This window comes from Protomyctophum parallelum (genome assembly GCF_964188405.1).
Source record: "Protomyctophum parallelum genome assembly, chromosome: 6".
In the NCBI taxonomy this organism is placed as follows: domain Eukaryota; kingdom Metazoa; phylum Chordata; class Actinopteri; order Myctophiformes; family Myctophidae; genus Protomyctophum; species Protomyctophum parallelum.
Genome location: NC_139701.1, coordinates 20135653 through 20154821, shown reverse-complemented (window position 1 = coordinate 20154821; position 19169 = coordinate 20135653). Strand labels below are relative to the sequence as shown.

Genomic DNA, 19169 nt, shown 5'->3' with positions numbered 1-19169 from the left:
TCCTTCTTATGTCATATTTGTTTTAGATTCATGAGAATGTTTTACCTCCTGAATATACTTACCATAACAGCAGTAAGGAATGGCCTTCGATAATCAAAATATCCTCATTCCTGGAGGTCAGGAAACTATTTGTACACTCTACAGTACATCCTTCAAAGGTGTTACCGATGATACTAAGGCTCTGTTCCATTTAGTGGATCTCAAACCTTTTCATTTCAAGGACCCATATAACTCAGATTATACCACAGGTCTGCTCTGTTTTCCCAGAGCGCAGCAAACTCGGTGGCTATAGGCTAGCTAGTTTCTTGGGACATTTGTGGTCGTAGTGACTACATCTGTCATTAAAAAAAACATGTTTTGGTTTTAAGGGTAACGGTTGTAAAATTGCAATATTACACTCGGGGGTGTGGTTTAACGTGATTATTGCCACTTCAGTGATGCTTGCAGAACTCGACTACATCTTGTTCCTGACCGCATCACCGTCGTGGCAATAATCACGTTAAACCACACCCTCTCGTGTAATATTGCTTAAGTGTACAAATGGAACCACTATACACTCAGATTTACACACCCATGTGGAACCCACTCTAAGGACACTTTGAGACCCGCTGCACTGTTTAGCAGAGTGCTTCCAGTGAGCTAACATGCACAACAATAGCAGCACAGTAGCACCCTGACTCTGTTTGAACAGAATGGAACATATCCTTCATTAGTATAATCAGGAACACCTGTGAAGGAAGTAGGGAAGGGGTGTGGAACTTAGGTGTGGAAGTAGGAAGGGTTCTGTGTGCCAAAGTGTGCCATGCGTGTATGGCAGTGCCCTAACCTTTAACATTATCCCTGAAAGACTGTGCTTGCAAGCATTCCTAGATACGCAGCCTCTAACCTCCCAGAACTTTATAGGCATTATCTACAGAAATGGGAAAATAATCAGCCCTGCATGCTAAACCCAATACTTATTTTACCACTAGTGCTCTTTCGGCACAGATATTTATTGCTACACAGTGCATTGTGAGCTTGTAGATCTAATATTTCCCCAATGTCACCCCATAATAGGGTTCATGCACTAAAAGCGTGTCTTCACAAAGCATCTTTATTATTACAAAGCTTTTGACTGTACCTTAATTCCACAAATATCTAAAACAATTCTACTATACTGTTCTAGTATATTATAGTATATCATAATCCATCTTGAAAGACTCACCAAGATCGTCTTCCATTTCTGTGATCATTTTCTTTCCTAACCCGAGGCGCTGTTAAGGTTTGTCTCCCAGAGCTCTATTGATTTCAGCCTCTCCCGTCAGCTAAGCCTCAGTGTCAAAACAGTTTTGATCTTCTTCGTCACCATTAAACTTTACAGAATATTACTCTCCCAGTCATTGTGCTGATCTGACTGTAGCTCGACTGTCTCAAACTACAGCCTAACCTACTGCAGTGCATTATATATCGGGTGCTCTTCTTATATCACATGATTTGTTTTTACAAAGAGACTCATCTGAATACTGGGAGGTGGTTTGGGTTTGGGGGTGTGATATGATATCAATGTACTTCAAAGATCTTTAATCCAAACAGGCGGGGATGACAGCACAGCACAGGACAGTTCTGCTCACATTTAGTTTATTATAAAGAATCACGTAAGAATTATTTTGTGTTGAATTTTTTTTTAAACTACGGAAAAGTAATCGATGTATAAATGTATAAAATTACAATCTTTTGAAAATAGATTATGCACAAGCTCACAATGTGTCATGCCACAGCTCGCTTGGTCCCTCCGTTGGTTCCCGGTCGCTACCCGCACAGAATAAAACATTCTGATGCTGGCATTCAAAGCAACCAAAGGTAATTAACGTTCCACATGTTTAGTTAAGTTTATTAGCACAATAAAAAGAGTATCAATAAAAGAGAACTATGTGCAAGTGAGAAAAGAAACCCATGGAGGGCTTATTATGTGGTTCTCACCAAATATAATATACAAATAGTAAGTATGGAAAATAACAAATATAACAAATACGTACATTAATTAGTAATTACACTTGTGAAGTGTGTGTGTGAGTGTGTGTCCCAAACTCTTCTCCCTTCTGGCTCCAAAACTATGTAATACACGTCCCATTACAATCAGAACTGCAGCCTCACTCCCAACCTTCCGTCGTAATCTGAAAACCCACCTCTTCAGACTCCATCATGGCCCGTAGCACTTGCCCTAGCCCTGAATTTTTTATGTAGACTTAGCACTATAAAGTATACATGCATAGTTCCATTATATAAATATTCCCATGTTACGTTAGCTTAGGTATATGATTCATGATAACTACTTTTTATGTATTTGATGTATTACCATGTTTTTTGTTCTTGTTTAATGTAAATCGCTCTGGATTAAGAGCGTCTGCTAAATGCCTAAATTGTAAATAGTAAATTGTGTCACGACTAGCAATGGGTTATTTTCAAATGCCCAAAATGTATACAGAGCTGAAGTGGTTAATGTATGTTTTGTAATAATAATCAAAATCTAAAGTAACTAGTAACTACATTTGTCAAATAATTTTAGTAGAGTAAAAGTATAATATTTGCCTCTGAGATGGAGTAGAAGTAAAAGTACTGAATATTGGAAATACTCCAGTACTTAGTTACTTTCCACCACTGCTCCCAGGATATAATTGTTTATCTAGCAGGTTTGACATCTCCATCCAGGACAGATCCCACTGCACTTCGGACACATCTTGCTTGGTCTTGGGCAGAGCCATCGCTGCTCCTTCCTTGGTGCTCGGACAACAGCCACGAGTGCAGCTCATTTGGTACCTTTGGCCCAGCAGAATAACATGCATTCAGTGAGCTCAATGCACTTACAGTAACTACTTCCCAATGCCCGCTGCACCAAATCTCTTTGCAGAACATAGCAGATCTATCACAATTCACATACCAGTGAGCTTGTAGATCGAATGTTCACCCATGAACCAGAATAGGTTCATGTGGTTAAGCTAGGAAATGCTGCTCAATCATGCTATGTATATGTGAGACTTGCACATTTTATTGACCCTGTTGCTTTGGCATCCTCTGCTCTACATACCTGTCTAAGGCACCTGACACACCTTAGGCACCTGACAGCTGTCTCCTCGATGTCTCCTGTGTCTTCTGTGTCGCAAGCTCGCAATTCATTTCCAAACGGGAGTCACGTTGACGAGACAAGCTTGCTCCCTGGCTGTCTTTTGCCCTCCCCCACCCCCCATGGAACAAGGTTGTCTCGTCAAACCACGTGACTCCCAAATGAATGAAATGAATTGCGAGCTTGTGAAACACAGAAGACACAGGAGACACAGAGGAGACAGCTGTCTCTTAGAACCGTTTGACCGCCAGGATTCATTAATCTATTTATCGCGCATTGCCACGGCCTTTCAACCCTTATTTTGAAGAGCCAAATATCTGTAACCGGGTGTTACAATGACATAATGCTGTGTGTGGTGTCTTGACCGGTTGTTGCTCTCTCGCTCGGTGCCGACCGCGAGTATCACAGCGGCTGCTGTCGGCCGTTGAAAAACCTTGTTTTCACCACACTTTCACCACTTGCACATAGAGTGCAAACTGTGGATGGCGCGCATCTTCAAAATGACCGTGTCCACTGTCACACTTTACACTGGGATGCTAACGAGAGACAGCTATCGATGCGATCCGATCAAAACATGGATTAAAGAATATAAAGCCTAGAAAACGTAGGCTACGCTGTTGGCGGGCTGCCAGACAAAAGTTAATCTACGCTTTCTACGCTTCTGGCGGGCTCCGTGTAGGTGTGTCAGTTGCCTTTTCATTTTGTTTTAATTTAACAAAAAATATTTTGCAGCACATATACGTGGCACAAAGTCCCAGCAACATTTCACAGCTTACCTGTATAAGTCAGTGACTAATAAAAACGCATTGAATTTTGTAGAATAGGTAAACCAAAGTACTATGATATAGAGTGGAACTAACCTGTGGACAAGCCAGATAGTCAGTGGAATGAGGAGCAGGAGTAGCACAATAAAACACGTGAGGGAGGCCCATTTCCACACACCTGAACAAGGAAATGACAAATCACGTTGCAGTATGTCTACATTATTCAACCGGTTCTGTTGTACTGTCTGCATGTTTCTACAACATACTGTGCATGCCTACAGAAACAAACTTTTCAGTATTATGCCTATTTCTTCCAAGATCATCAGATCGGGGGAATCACCCACACTTGATATGAACAATAAGGCCATCACATGGTTAGTACTTTCAATATCAAATGACACTGATCATCCCCTGTATCGCTTTTTCAACCTGATGCCATCAGGACAAAGATACAGAACCTTAGCGTGGAAAAGGGAGTATGAGTTTTGTCCCCTCCCTCAGCCATCGCAGCATTAAACAATCTACCCCGCCGATAGGATCGTTCTAAAATGACATAGATGCTTTCCCAGTTTTAACAGGTTAAGACTTTACTATTCCTATAATTTTTCGTCATGTTTTGTATGCTGAGGTTAATACGACACCATTGATAACTTATTATGTAAACACCAGGTAGGCCTATACTGATCTTTTAAATATGAACATTATTAGCCAATTATACAAAACTACAAGAAAACCATGTATGATGGCAAAGCATATTTCAGAAACAGATTGCCTTTCATACAAGGGGGAAACTGTCCCATATTACATCCGCTGATTACACTGACAGCATTTTACATCTAAGACATCTTTTGGTACATGCTCTGAAAACTCTCTGATATCACTTTACCATCACCAGTGGCATCTGTCGACCGATCTGTCGATGTTGAGTTACCTAAGATGAGGGCGTAAAAAAACTCATATCATATCAATGGCTCATTTTCGGCAATCCATAATGAATTCTTATGTTTATGTTTATTTATTTGATATGGACATAACAATCACATTGCTCAGTGCACAATTGTACAACTTGTAGATGCATCGTTTACAGTGTGTTAGCACGAGTGCTAGTTTTCACCACTTGTCCATATAGGACAAGTGGTATCCATAGGACAAGTGGTATCCATAATGAATTCTTATGGTATCCAATAATCCAGGTCCCACCAACTATCCATTCTTACTTCTCACAGCCAGCCAGCTTTCTGAACTCTCCATCTGTCGATCCCGGGACGCACATTTGTAAAAGCCTTGGTGGGCGCTCGTCACATTGTCAATAGTCATCTTTATGACTTTGTCTGTCTTGTAGGAGCTCAGAGTGACAACTTCCACTCCGTTCCTGAAGAAGGTGGTCTCACTGCGGCTCTTATTCCAGTAAATGCAGGACAGGACCACCACGTCTCCCTCTGAGACGGCGTGGACGGGGCTCTCAAGAATGATGCTTCCATCTGTCGGAAAAGGATCATTCAGTCAATCGAACTAATCAGATAATGTAATCGATAAGTTAATCAAACGATAAATTATCATTACCCAGTTTGGTCATGTTTATACCAAGGTGTATTTTCAGATTTTACAGGTGTTTTTGAAAAGTGCTATGCATATAAATAAAACATATGCATAGCAAAGAAAAGAGCAAAGAAAACATTAAACTGTACCAAATGGGGGTCGTGGCCAAACGCATATCAAAATGGGAGTCCTTGAAATGAAAAAATATTTAGATAATACAGTAGATTAAGCATCCAGGAGGCTCACAGCTTACTGAGATATTGACCGCATTGCTGCGGACCCCGGCCCTCTCACACCAGTACAGCCCACCATTACCACTGTACACACTGGAGAAGATGCACGTCTCCCTGGTCTTCGGGATAACGGTGCCCTCCAGTGGCGAACACGATCCATTCTGGAAGTCAGCGGTTCTCAGTCCAAAGTCCTTGGTCAGTTGTTGGAGTACCCAGCCTGTGGAGTTGTTAGACTCAGACGTGGGACATTGCACTGCGAAACGGTCCCCTCTGTAGAACTGTCTGCTACTGGGAGTGACTGTAAGCATGGAATGGGCCAGATCTGGGAGAGAGAGAGAGAGAGAGAGAGAGAGAGAGAGAGACAGAGAGAGAGAGAGAGAGACAGAGACAGAGACAGAGACATCTTGAAATCTGAAGGTTTCCGGTTCGATCCCCAGCTCCTCCTGGCTGAAGTGTCCTTGAGCACGACACTGAACTGAACCCCTAACTGCTCCTGATGAGCAGGTTGGTGTCGGCACGATTTCCTGTGCCATCGGTGTGTGAATGTATGGGTAAATGTTCTTTGGAGAAAGGCGCTATTCAATCAATCAATCAATCAAACCCATTTTGTAGGAGTAACCTTTTTTTTTTTTTAAGATATTTTTTTGCGGCTTACGCCTTTTTTTTATTGATTTTTGAAGGGACAGACAGTAGGCTGACAGGAAACGGGAGAGAGATGGGGGATGACATGCAGTAAAGGCCGTGTCGGGTCCGGGAGTCGAACCCGCGGCACACTGCGACTGGATTACCAGTCCGGTGCCCAGACCGTTACGCTACGGCCTGGGCCTTGTAGGAGTAACCTTGTCCAACCTTGCACAGTACTACTGTAGCTTACTCTACACTGTGCACCTCCACAAAACATGACACCACGCAGAGAGGTGGAAATTATGTATTTTCCAGCATACTCAGAGTTTTCACTTAAGTAAAATAATCAATAGGCTACCACAAAGTAGCAATATTCTGCACAGTAACTACTAAAGTTTTCAAATAATTATAGTGTAGGAGCCGATCTACTATAGGCCATCACATCATGTATGTGCCATCATGCCATGTCTAACATTCCTGTTAGTGTGCTTTGTCACCCTCTACAGACAGGGCAGAGAGGACATAAATGACCTGGCCATCAGAGGGCCAGGTGTTGTTGATTGGAGGTTCACAGTTTTTTACGTCTGGTTTTTGTTCTACACCTCCTTCTATTCTCAGTTACAGTTATATGCTAAAAGTATCTTTATTTTTGTTTTCAACTTGGTTCAAATAAACCTTTTGAGTTCAACTTTAATTCTTCGCCTGGACATTCCTCATTTCCCTTTTTTGGTCAAGTTTACTGCACAAAGCCAGTCAGTTGGAAAAAGGTACTCTCAGTCAACCACCACAAAGAACAAAAGGTCTCTACAATTGTAAAAAACTACCTTTCTGGAGTACAGGACTAAATGGACAACATGGATTCATGGAGTTTGGACGGATTGATTTCTGGATTGGAGAAGAATGTGACTCAGTTTGGAGTGACATATGGACAACAGCAATGAAAATGTTTGAACAAGCAGCAAAGCATCACAGCCATTGGTGAGAAATACAATCGTATTGTATAGCAGGTTCTTCTCTTCTGTGTATTTGGTTGAATTTGAACACAGTTGAAAGAAGTACTACTGCTGGTCCATTGGGGACTATTGTTTGGATTTTGGCTGGTGTTGTGTGCACCCCTGCTGTGTATTCTTGCTGTGAATTACATGTTGGAAATGGAAAATGAGTGACACAAACGTCACAGACACAAACAGAATGGATCAAATGGAGGAGGACACAAGGAGGAGGGTCAAGCTCTCAGCCAAAGCGCTGGGTAATAAAATTGAAAAGAATCAGAAGGACCGCCACTCACATGTGAAACAAATGAAAGAGCTCACAAGAGAAATTAAAGGGCTAATGAAAAATGACGCAAATACAAAGGATGTGCAAAGCACAATGGGGGAACTGATAAATGAGTACGAAAATGCAAAAGCAGTACACAATTCACTAATCTTATCAATTCCACAGGAGGAACTTGAAAATCAGAATGTGTGGTTTTCACGTGTTTCAAAACACCATAAAGATTTCATGGAGGATGTGAAACTGTGGTTTGTTAAGCTTGGAATGCCAATGTATGAAATGTCAATGCATGAAATGAGTAATGTGGAAGAAACTGGGCCAGTTACTGAATTTATGTGTTCACCTGAAGAGGTGGAAATGAATGTTGGACATGTACGGCATATTGAAATACCTGCTAGACAGGACAAAATAAATGATGGGCAGCAGGAGACAATACCACCTAATGCTCAAATGCACTCTGATCAGTCACAACAGGTATCTCAATCACAACAGGCAACATCTGAAACAGTTGACTTACAGGAAACGATTCAACCTGGTGACAGTGTATCAAATGCAAGCAAGAAAACAAAAGGTTCTAGTAGAGCTTCAAGTACAGCATCAGCACGATTGAAAGCTGAGGCAGAAATGGCTGCTCTCATCGTTAAGCAAAAAATGATACAGGATAGACATGCCCTAGAGGTACAAATGGAGCAGCTAAGAAGACAAAAAGAACAGTTGGAGCTGGACACAAACATGGCTGCTAATGTGGCAAAAATGAAGGTGCTAGGTTCAAGGAGATCTGATGTTTCTATTACATCTAAAGTGACAGATGGGATGAGATCATATTTTGAGAAGAGACAGCAGGCAGCTGTTTCCACATCACATGCACAACCCACTCCAAGACAGGTCCCCTCACAACCCAGACAGGCACCAGCTCTAATTGCAACACCCACAGGTGGCGCTGTGGCTCCGGTCTATTCACTGACAGCAAACCCAATACCAGAGAGAGATGTTGGGGCATCAGCACCAGCAGGCACTGCCACAGGCAGAGCTGTGGCTCCGGCCATCCGGCCTCGCACTACAGCACCTGCGGCAAGCCAGACGGGTACCAGAGGTCAAGTTGAACAAGGCAACAATATCTATTCTGTCATGGAGAAACAAAATGAAATCACAGCCCTACTCATTCAACAACAATGTCTGTCTTCTATGCCCAAGAAGGAAATTCACATTTTTGATGGTGACCCACTTAAATATCATACCTTTATAAAATCCTTTGAACATAACATCGAAACTAAGAACCCAAATCCCACAGATTGTCTTTATTATCTGGAACAGTATACCCAAGGACAACCAAGGGAACTTGTGAGGAGTTGCTTACACATGATGTCGGACAGAGGATACAGGAAGGCTAAGTCTCTACTGAAGGAGCATTTTGGCAACGAGCATAAAATCTCAACAGCCTATGTGGAGAAGGCTCTTTTATGGCCGTCAATAAAACCTGATGACACTACAGCTCTGCAAGCTTACAGTCTTTTCCTACGAGGATGTTGTAATGCCATGGAAGATGTCAACTACATGCACGAGCTTGATATGCCTTCTAATCTGTTGATAATCATTAAGAAGCTGCCTTACCGCCTAAGAGACAAATGGAGAAATATAGTATGTGACTTCCAGGAGAACCACGGCCGAAGAGCAAGCTTTAAGGACATTGTATTTTTTCTCGAAAAACAAGTCAGAATTATTACAGATCCCATCTTTGGTGACATTAAAGACGACCCAGTGAATAAAGACACAAGAAGGTCCAAGTCACAATCACACCCCAAAATAAAAGGAAGTATTTTTGCAACAACCGTGACGGCTGCAAAAGAAAAAGGAACCCAGGAAAAGAAAAGTCAGTTTTCTGTAAAGAGATGCTTATTCTGTGAAGGAGAGCATGCACTAGAATTGTGCCCAGAGTTGGAAAAGAGGACACATAACGAAAAGTTCACTTTTCTAAAAGAGAATGGAATATGTTTTGGCTGCATGTGCAAAGGACACGTCAGTGCAACATGTAGACGAAGACTAAATTGCAGCATTTGCGGCCTAAGGCACCCCAAAATGCTACATATTTACAGAGACCCATCTGAAATGAAGGAAATCACCAAAGACAAAGCCATGGCTTCCGTGCTGACAAGCGGTCTTACTGGGGCCGGTGAAGACAACTGCAAACTTGCAATAGTACCGGTTCAAATAAAGGCCAGGAAAGGGAACACAACAGTGCATACTTATGCATTCCTTGACCCAGGCAGCACGGCATCATTTTGTACAGCGGGGCTAATGGCTAGACTCAACCTTCAAGGAAGAAAAACTAACATCTTATTAAGAACTATGGGTCAGAAGAAAGTTATCGAAACACGCATTGTTTCAGGCCTAGAAGTGGCTGGACTGGACACTAATGACTTTTATATTCTTCCAGGCATTTACACACAGAAGGAAATGCCTGTAACTAGAGAGAACATCATCAGAAAGGAGGATCTATCTAAATGGCCATATCTGAACAAAGTGCACATCCCTGTCATTGATGCCGAAGTGGAGCTGCTGATTGGAACAGACGCCCCAAAAGTAATGGAACCTTTGGAAGTAATTAACAGCAAAGGAGATGGACCGTTTGCTGTGAGAACACATTTGGGGTGGATTGTCAATGGACCACTTGGACATCATGATGGCACAGACACAACCTGCCATCCAACTGTCCAATGCAATAGAATTTCAATTGACAAAATAGAGCAGCTCTTGATCAGCCAATATAATCAAGACTTCAGTGAGAAGGCATCTGAGGATAAGCCTGAGATGTCAATGGAAGACAGGAAATTCATGAAATGTGCAAATAATAGTGTAACACTAAAAGATGGACACTATTATCTAGATTTGCCTTTCAGGAGAAACAACCTTATCATGTCAAATAATCGTTCAGTTGCAGAACAGCGCCTCCTAGGGCTGAAAAGGAAATTTGAAAAGAATGAACATTTCAAGAAAGAGTACATTAACTTTGTAGCTGATGTAATTGAAAAGGGCTATGCCGAAGTGATACCATCAGAGCAGCTCAAAAAGACAGACGGGAGAGTTTGGTACATTCCACATCACGGCGTGTATCACCCCAAAAAGAAAACATTAAGAGTTGTATTTGACTGCAGTGCATCCTACCAGGGAAAGTCACTCAACTCTGAGCTGCTGCAAGGCCCCGATTTGACAAACAGCCTAATTGGAGTGCTTCTGAAATTTAGAAAGGAGCCTGTGGCTGTTATGGCAGATATCCGCTCAATGTTCCATCAAGTGAGGGTGTCTGCAAAGGACGTCGACTTTCTAAGATTTCTGTGGTGGCCTAATGGCGATGTCAGTAAAAGCCCAGTCGAACATCGCATGCTTGTTCACCTATTCGGAGCTACTTCGTCACCCAGCTGCTCAAGCTTTGCATTGAAAAGAACAGCCGAGGACAACAAGGCTCATTTACACCCAGAAATAGCAAGCACCATTAATAATAACTTTTACGTTGATGATTGTTTGAAGTCAATGGCCACAGAACAGGATGCTCTACAAATGGTTAAAAACCTGTCAAATGCCTGTCACATGGGAGGATTTCATCTCACAAAGTGGATGAGTAACAGTCGCACTGTGCTCTCCGCTATTCCCGAGGAAGACAGAGCCAAAGAAGTTAAAACGTTGGATTTGGATAAAGAGGAGCTCCCCATGGAAAGGGCACTGGGACTACAGTGGAATGTCGAAAATGACACATTTGTGTTCAAAATCACACTGAAAGAAAAGCCACTCACTCGAAGAGGAATGCTTTCTGTATTAAGTTCAGTTTATGATCCACTTGGATTTTTAGTCCCACTAACCCTTCCTGTAAAAAATATGCTCCAGGAACTATGCAAAGAAAAGTATGGATGGGATGAGAACATTCCACAAGCAACATCTAAAAAATGGACCGACTGGACATCTAGTCTGACAAAGCTGACCGATTTTAGCGTGCCTCGCTGCATCAAACCAAAAGACTTTGGAGAATCAACAAGCTCCCAATTACATCACTTTTCAGACTCCAGTGAAGATGGATATGGCACTGTGAGCTACCTACGGATGAAAAACAGCAGAGGGGAAGTGTCAGTTTCATTTATGATGGGAAAAGGAAGAGTGGCTCCCTTGAAACAGATCACAGTACCCAGGATGGAGCTCACAGCTGCAGTACTATCCGTAAGAGTGGACAAAATGCTGAGGTCAGAACTACAACTGGAACTCGAGGAGTCTGTCTTTTGGACAGATAGTCAGACTGTGTTGAAATACATTTCCAATGAAAAAACACGATTCCACACCTTTGTAGCCAATCGCATAGCTGCGATCCGGGCGAACACCAGCGCGTCACAGTGGAGGTATGTAAGCACAAATTTCAACCCAGCAGATCTCGCTTCCAGAGGACTAAGTGCCAAGAAGTTTGTTGAATGCAAACGATGGATACAAGGTCCAACGTTTCTCATGAATTCTGAAAATGACTGGCCAGCTAACTACGTTGATTTACAGTTTAACCCAGTGGATGACCAAGAGGTCAAAAGAAAGGTTGTCTCATATACAACCAATGTTCAAAACACACAAAGCCCAACAGACCAGCTACTATCTCACTTCTCAGACTGGCTGAGACTCAAGAAGGCAGTGGCTTGGTACTTGAAGTTTAAAGATGTTCTGAGAAAACTTGCAAGAAAGAGAAAGGAAATGGAACTCAAGGAAACTGGTGTAAATACACGTTGCCAAAGCAAAAATGTTGCTTCAAAAATGCACCCATTCAACTCCATTGTGAACGGTCAGAACATCACTGTAGATGACATGGAAGAGGCTGAAAAGGTCATCATTGGAATTAGCCAGAGTCAAACATTCCCTGAAGAATTGGCAAAGTTGCAAATGGCACCATCTTGTGTGCAAAAAACAAGCTGCATATTCAAGTTGGATCCAGTGTTGGATAATGGCTTATTAAGAGTTGGTGGACGTCTCAACCGTGCAGCCATGCCCCAACAGGTAAAACATCCCATCATCCTGCACAAAAATCACCCAATCTCTACTCTGATACTACGTCACATACATGAGTGCACAGGCCACAGTGGAAGAAATCACATGATGTCTGAGCTTCGTAAGAAGTACTGGATCACAAATGCAAACTCAGCAGCAAGAAAGGTGATCACCAAGTGCACTGTGTGCAGACGTGTAGCAGGAAGGACCAAAGTACAGAAAATGGCAGACCTGCCCCAAGAACGACTAATTCCTGATCTGCCACCCTTTACAAATGTTGGAATGGATTACTTTGGACCAATCCAAGTAAAAAGAGCAAGAAGCCTTGTCAAGCGGTATGGAGTGATCTTTACCTGTATGACCAGTAGGGCAGTGCATTTAGAGATGGCATACTCCTTAGACACAGACTCTTGTGTACATGCCATTCGGAGATTCATATGTCGGAGAGGTCAAGTATCTCACATCCGTTCAGACAATGGCACTAATCTGGTCGGTGCAAAAAAAGAACTACGTGAAGCCCTAATGAATCTGAACCAGGACAAACTAAGGAATTCTTTATTGAAAGATGGCATCAAGTGGACTTTCAACCCCCCATCAGCATCACACCACGGTGGAGTGTGGGAAAGGCTCATCAGAATGGTGAGAAAAGTCCTATTATCAGTTTTACACCAGCAAGTGCTTGATGATGAAGGCCTGTTTACCATCCTGTGCGAGGTAGAAGCGATTCTCAACAGTCGGCCCATCACCACCATGTCATCCGACCCACACGATCTGGAGGCACTGACACCCAGCCACATCCTGACCTTGAGGTCTAAACCCATTCTACCACCGGGGGTCTTTCAAAAGTCTGACATGTACATCAAACGCCGATGGAGACAAGCTCAGTACATGGCTGACTTGTTTTGGAAAAGGTGGACCCAAGAATATTTGCCATTGTTGCAGGAGCGACAAAAATGGACAAGTAAGAAGAAAAATATTCAGACAGGTGACATTGTTATGATTGTCGACTCGACAGCACCCAGAGGGTCATGGATTCTGGGAAGAGTGATGGAAACCATGCCAGATGCCAAAGGCCTAGTTCGTTCTGTGAAGATCAAGACCCAAACCAGTGTTCTTGAACGACCCATCACAAAACTATGTCTGCTGCTTGAAGACGACTCCTGTCCCCAGTAGACATTTTTTAAGTTAAGTCATTTTCTATTTTGACACAATATGAAGAATCGGCTCCATTCATTACTTTGTATTAATAAATTGTATTTAGTTATACACACCATACAATTGGGGCCGGTGTGTAGGAGCCGATCTACTATAGGCCATCACATCATGTATGTGCCATCATGCCATGTCTAACATTCCTGTTAGTGTGCTTTGTCACCCTCTACAGACAGGGCAGAGAGGACATAAATGACCTGGCCATCAGAGGGCCAGGTGTTGTTGATTGGAGGTTCACAGTTTTTTACGTCTGGTTTTTGTTCTACACCTCCTTCTATTCTCAGTTACAGTTATATGCTAAAAGTATCTTTATTTTTGTTTTCAACTTGGTTCAAATAAACCTTTTGAGTTCAACTTTAATTCTTCGCCTGGACATTCCTCATTTCCCTTTTTTGGTCAAGTTTACTGCACAAAGCCAGTCAGTTGGAAAAAGGTACTCTCAGTCAACCACCACAAAGAACAAAAGGTCTCTACAATAGTGTAGTAAATAGTAACATTTAATTGTCTCTGCGATGTAGTGGTAGTGGAGTATAAAATATGGAAAAAGGAGATACTCAAGCAAAGTACCAAACAATTGTACTTAAGTACAGTACTCGATTAATGTACTGTACTTACTTACTAAAGTACTATACACTGTAGTTACTAAACCCCTGGTGTTGGCTCACCTGACACAGTCATGTGGGCCGGGTCGCTCTGCACCAGCACAGTGACGTTGTTGCGCTCCGTCTCCGCCTGGCACCAGTACAGCCCGCTGTCCTCTCTGCTCACCCCTGTGATGGAGAGGCTGTCACCGGAGACCAAGAGGCCTCGGCCCGTGGTCAGAGGGACGTGGGGTTGTTTTCGGGACCAGCGGTATGTCCAGGCGGCAGTGCCCCCCCGCTCCACTCTGCACTGAAGGAACATGGACTCGCCCACATAAACGGTCGTCCCTGGAGGCCATACTGATAGAATGGCCTTGGGAGACTCTGCAACAGAAGGGAAACTCATTAACCACTTATTGGGGAAAATTAACCGAAAACACAGTTAGAACCAATAACCAACTTAATCTTGCTCATTGAGGTTAATCTAATAGTGAAACACTAGTTTTCTTTTATATATATCAATGAATTCACACAAACAAATTCTAAAAAACATAAACTGCGTGCGTGCGTTTTTGTGAGTGCGTACGTGTTTGTGCGTGCGTGCGTGCGCATGCATGCATGTGCAATGATTGCACGTGTGTGCGCAGCGTGTGTGTGCGCCATACTACCTTTAGATGTAGCAACTTGGATAACAAATGTTGTTAGACCTGCAATATAAAAGAACACACACAACATTCAACACAAACCCCCCTATTTCCACCAAACTCATAAAACATCTGTTTTTTACATTGAACTATTCACTCACTCACACACACACACACACACACACACACACACACACACACACACACACACACACACACACACACACACACACACACACACACACACACACACACACACACAGAGAGTGACAGCACTGCCATGCAATGCGTCAGAGGAAGTCATTCAGTGTTTTGATGAGACTTGAGATGGCTCGTGGGTCTAAGCAGGAATGTAAACATTATGTGATCTACTTCCTGTCTGACCAGCTCCAGTGGTAACTAAGTAGATTTACTCAAGTACTTAAGACCATAGAGGCAGATTCTACAAATGCCTTCTAATTATTAGTATCAAATTTTAATTCTTATATCATTAGTTCAGACACTTTCAAGATTGTGTAAAAATGGCAGATATATGCATCTGCAAGTACAATTTTGAGGTACTTTCAATTTACTTGAGTGTTCAATAATCTTCTGCTCCATCAAGGAAGCACGGACATCCCCCCAAAAAAGTGCTGAACAACAATACATACATTGGAGGAATATACAGTAAATACACTAGTGCTGTGTGTGTGTGTGTGTGTGTGTGTGTGTGTGTGTGTGTGTGTGTGTGTGTGTGTGTGTGTGTGTGTGTGTGTGTGTGTGTGTGTGTGTGTGTGTGTGTGTGTGTGTGTGTGTGTGTGTGTGTGCGTGCGTGCGCACATGCGTGTGTGTGTCCAGGCACTAAGAGAGAGCCTACAAGTGTGCTCATCCCCCCCCCTCTCCTTTCCCCTTTCTTTGTTTTCTTGGAGAAAAACAAACGATAGGAACTATGCACAAAAAAACAAATTTTACCAATTTTTTAGAGTGATGTGACAATAAAGTGTGCAAACTTCCCTTCCTTTCCTTTTAGATTATTAACACAAACATACATTAACAAATTAAGCGCCATTTCAGACATTGGCTAGTCAATCTACAAGCTCACAACGTTTTGCATCGTGACGTATTGTGAGCTTGTAGATCTGCTATTTCGCTAAGATTTTGGCAAATCATTGGAACAACTATTTTGATGGCTTTACACCATTTTTGAATTTAGGTAAAAATAATTCTGAGTACTTCTTCCACAACTGGACAGTATACTTTATGATGGCACTGGCCAGTGCCATCATAAAGTATACATACATAAAGTATACAACAGAACTCTACTTTCCAGTAATTCTGGCTGTTTGAGACATTTTTGAAACCAGCGCTTTTCAAAATTTGCACACTGCAGGGTAATAATAAAAGGTTTCCCTGGATAGCAGTTTGCTATCTGCAAATTAGATAAAATGGCTTCGGTTTTGACTCAGCACTTCTCGTGTGAACTGAAACTTAAGTCTTGGGGTAAAACAAAGCACACTGAACTGAGTTTCGTGTGTAAACAAATGCCAAACCAGGTCTGACTTCAGTCAATCATCAGCAACTACTGTAATAAAAGACAGCATGATGTTGACCACATTGAACTGAAAATGCACATTTGAAAGCATACATTTCACACTAAACGTAATATAAAATAATTGAATAAGTGATGTTGGAAAAAGCCAAATATTATCAAATTATTCCTTTACAGTTTACACCACTGGACTGGTGTCACGGCAGCAGCCTGGAGTGTTGCTCCCAAAAACAGTTACACCACCTACTTTGAGAAACCCTGATCTAGAGAGCATCAGTCTGCTAAAAACCTAAATTGTAAACTCACCCACTAGCCTGGAGATGAGAATGATGCTCATTTTCTTTCTTTATCAAGGGTTGAATATTCCAAGGAAAGATGCACACGTTTCTCTGTCACAAACACAAAAACAAATAGTTTATGAGAAATTGCCTATCCACCCACCACCACCTGGGAGTGTTCTTATGGCTGGACGTTCTGTCATTTTGAAGCGTGAGACAGTGAAGGAGCTTGGACTCTATCAGAGTCATCCCTGCAGTATGAGATGGCCATCTTGGTGGGATCACTTCCTTCCTCCCCTGTCCAGTTCACTGGCAGAGACACCACCAGTAAAGTACATTTACTCAAGTACTATACTTAAGTACAGCTTTAAGGTATTTTTTACTTTCCAATTTTCTGTACTTTTACTTCTACGCCATTACATCTCATAGCCAAATATTATTATTTCTTGCAAGTGAATGGCTGAAAAATGGAAATTAAGAGTTTACATAGTACACAGAGTACATGCATACACTTTCCTTAATGATTATATCTTGTTTCAGTATTTATTTATGATATATTTTCTCTATTATTAAGGTTATTTTTGCAGTCAGAATACTACATAATGGTAGAACAAACCACTGATTCTACTTTTATTTTTTTGTATGTACATTTTGATGCCAATACTTTTGTATTTTTTCTCAAATACATTTTCAATTCCAGAGTATGTTTACATTTCAGTATTAATACTTCACTTCACTTTTGCACCACTGAACCTGACCACATAACAGGAAACAAGCAGAAAACAATTAACCCTCAGTGGTCACTCACTTATGTCTTTTGCTTCTTAGATCTGTTTTTTCTCGACCACAGAAATGTGATTTAGAGATGGCATCAAGAACGTGAGATAGCATGCTATTTAGACTGATGCTAGGTTCATGTTTGCCTGGTATCTTATCATTTTGATGTCCAGAATGTTTTTTAGATAAGAGGTTGTTTAGAGTTTGACAGACTTTTGATTCATTGCTTATCTGGTATCCTACTTTCTTGAGGCATTAAACAGTTTTCTATGCATTCTATTTATGTGATTAATTACCTTGTTTATTGTAAGTCGCTCGATCTGGATAAGAGCGTCTGCAGAATGCCTCAATTCTAATTGTAAATTGTAGAGATTAGACTAGACAGAGAAAATGAGGCGGCCCTGGGGGACCCCGGTCTACAAAGTTAAGTATATACGGTTTAATCTTCTACGCCAAGTATATGATACCTCAGACTTTTGGCAATGAAAGGGATAGCAGATATAGACGTTATCACGGCCTTGAGAAAGACCAACCCCGCACAGACTGACTAAACCCATCAGCTGGAGATGGGATTAGTGGTTCTGCGGGATGTATGGAACTACTGTGCTGACCTACAGGCATCACTGGGACGGCACTAACTAACGTGGTTCTCCTCCTACTGTACCTAACTGACCAGACCTACCTGGTTTCTTGGAAAGGTTTGCTTTCATCCCTCGGGTCCCCGAGGGATCTGAAGCTTAGGTCACATTCTCACCTAATACTTCGGTAGACTCAATGCGTATGGGCGGAGAATTTGGGATTCTTGCATATTTAATTTGCTGCGGTTTGCCTTCACACTGTCATTCGCAGCAATTGGAAACGCAGCAGGGGGACCTTTATCAATGTGTTCCATCCATAAACTAGCCTTCAAAGTGAAATCTATGGTGATAAAATTACACTCATAACGTGCATGTGTCGTGCCGTCTGGGACCCCCCCTCTCTCTCTCTTTCTCCCTCTCTCTACGCACGCAGCCACCACACACTGTTCTTTTGGGCATGGAGGCACAGCGCTGAAATCATAAACACGGCATGAAATGATGTTACATTTTCAGATTTTCCATATTCCATCCTGATTGGCTAAGATTGGCTTCCAAAGTTTGCAGGATTTAAATTATGAACGCAGCATGAAATTTACGTGAAATCACGCACATTCACACTATATTGTCCAAGGAATAAATTCCACCATTTTCACATTGGCCTGTTATAGCACCATGCACCAGCAAGTGGATTTTTGCAAAACTTTTTTGGAACAAAATGCCTCAAATTATGAATTTGAACGTCCAAAGGCTACAAGAACAAATAGCACCCTTTTCACATTGGCCTATTATAGAGCCCCCAGGAGGCCACAATACAATAACCTACAGTAGGCCCGTCCTATACCTACCTGACCTGGTGGAGACCTGTGCTCAGAGGAGCACCTTTTCTGTCTTGTGCCAATGTCCATGCATATAGGCTCAATGTTATGCTCTGATAATCTTGCTCTGTTTTACTAACCTGATTTGCAATTTGCATGTGCTCTTTTTTTGCTCTGCTGTGAGTCATGTGATACTATATGTGTTTTACTG

The 19169-nt window shown here is 42.1% G+C and overlaps 1 protein-coding gene across 1 annotated transcript; it reads right to left on the bottom strand.

Annotated features, from left to right (window-relative positions):
- Nucleotides 1–718: 718 nt before the first annotated feature.
- On the bottom strand, nucleotides 719–16992 carry LOC310859900 (pregnancy-specific beta-1-glycoprotein 4-like; the record flags this gene model as incomplete). The annotated part of the gene is made up of 8 exons (XM_083766666.1): nucleotides 16817–16992; nucleotides 15007–15045; nucleotides 14423–14722; nucleotides 5650–5958; nucleotides 5082–5345; nucleotides 4751–4795; nucleotides 3961–4042; nucleotides 719–728 (listed from the first exon to the last, which is right to left on the bottom strand). Exons 1-8 carry the CDS (start codon nucleotides 16845–16847, stop codon nucleotides 719–721), a joined length of 1080 nt encoding a protein of 359 aa, XP_083622792.1. The 5' UTR covers nucleotides 16848–16992.
- Between the last annotated feature and the right edge of the window lie 2177 nt (nucleotides 16993–19169).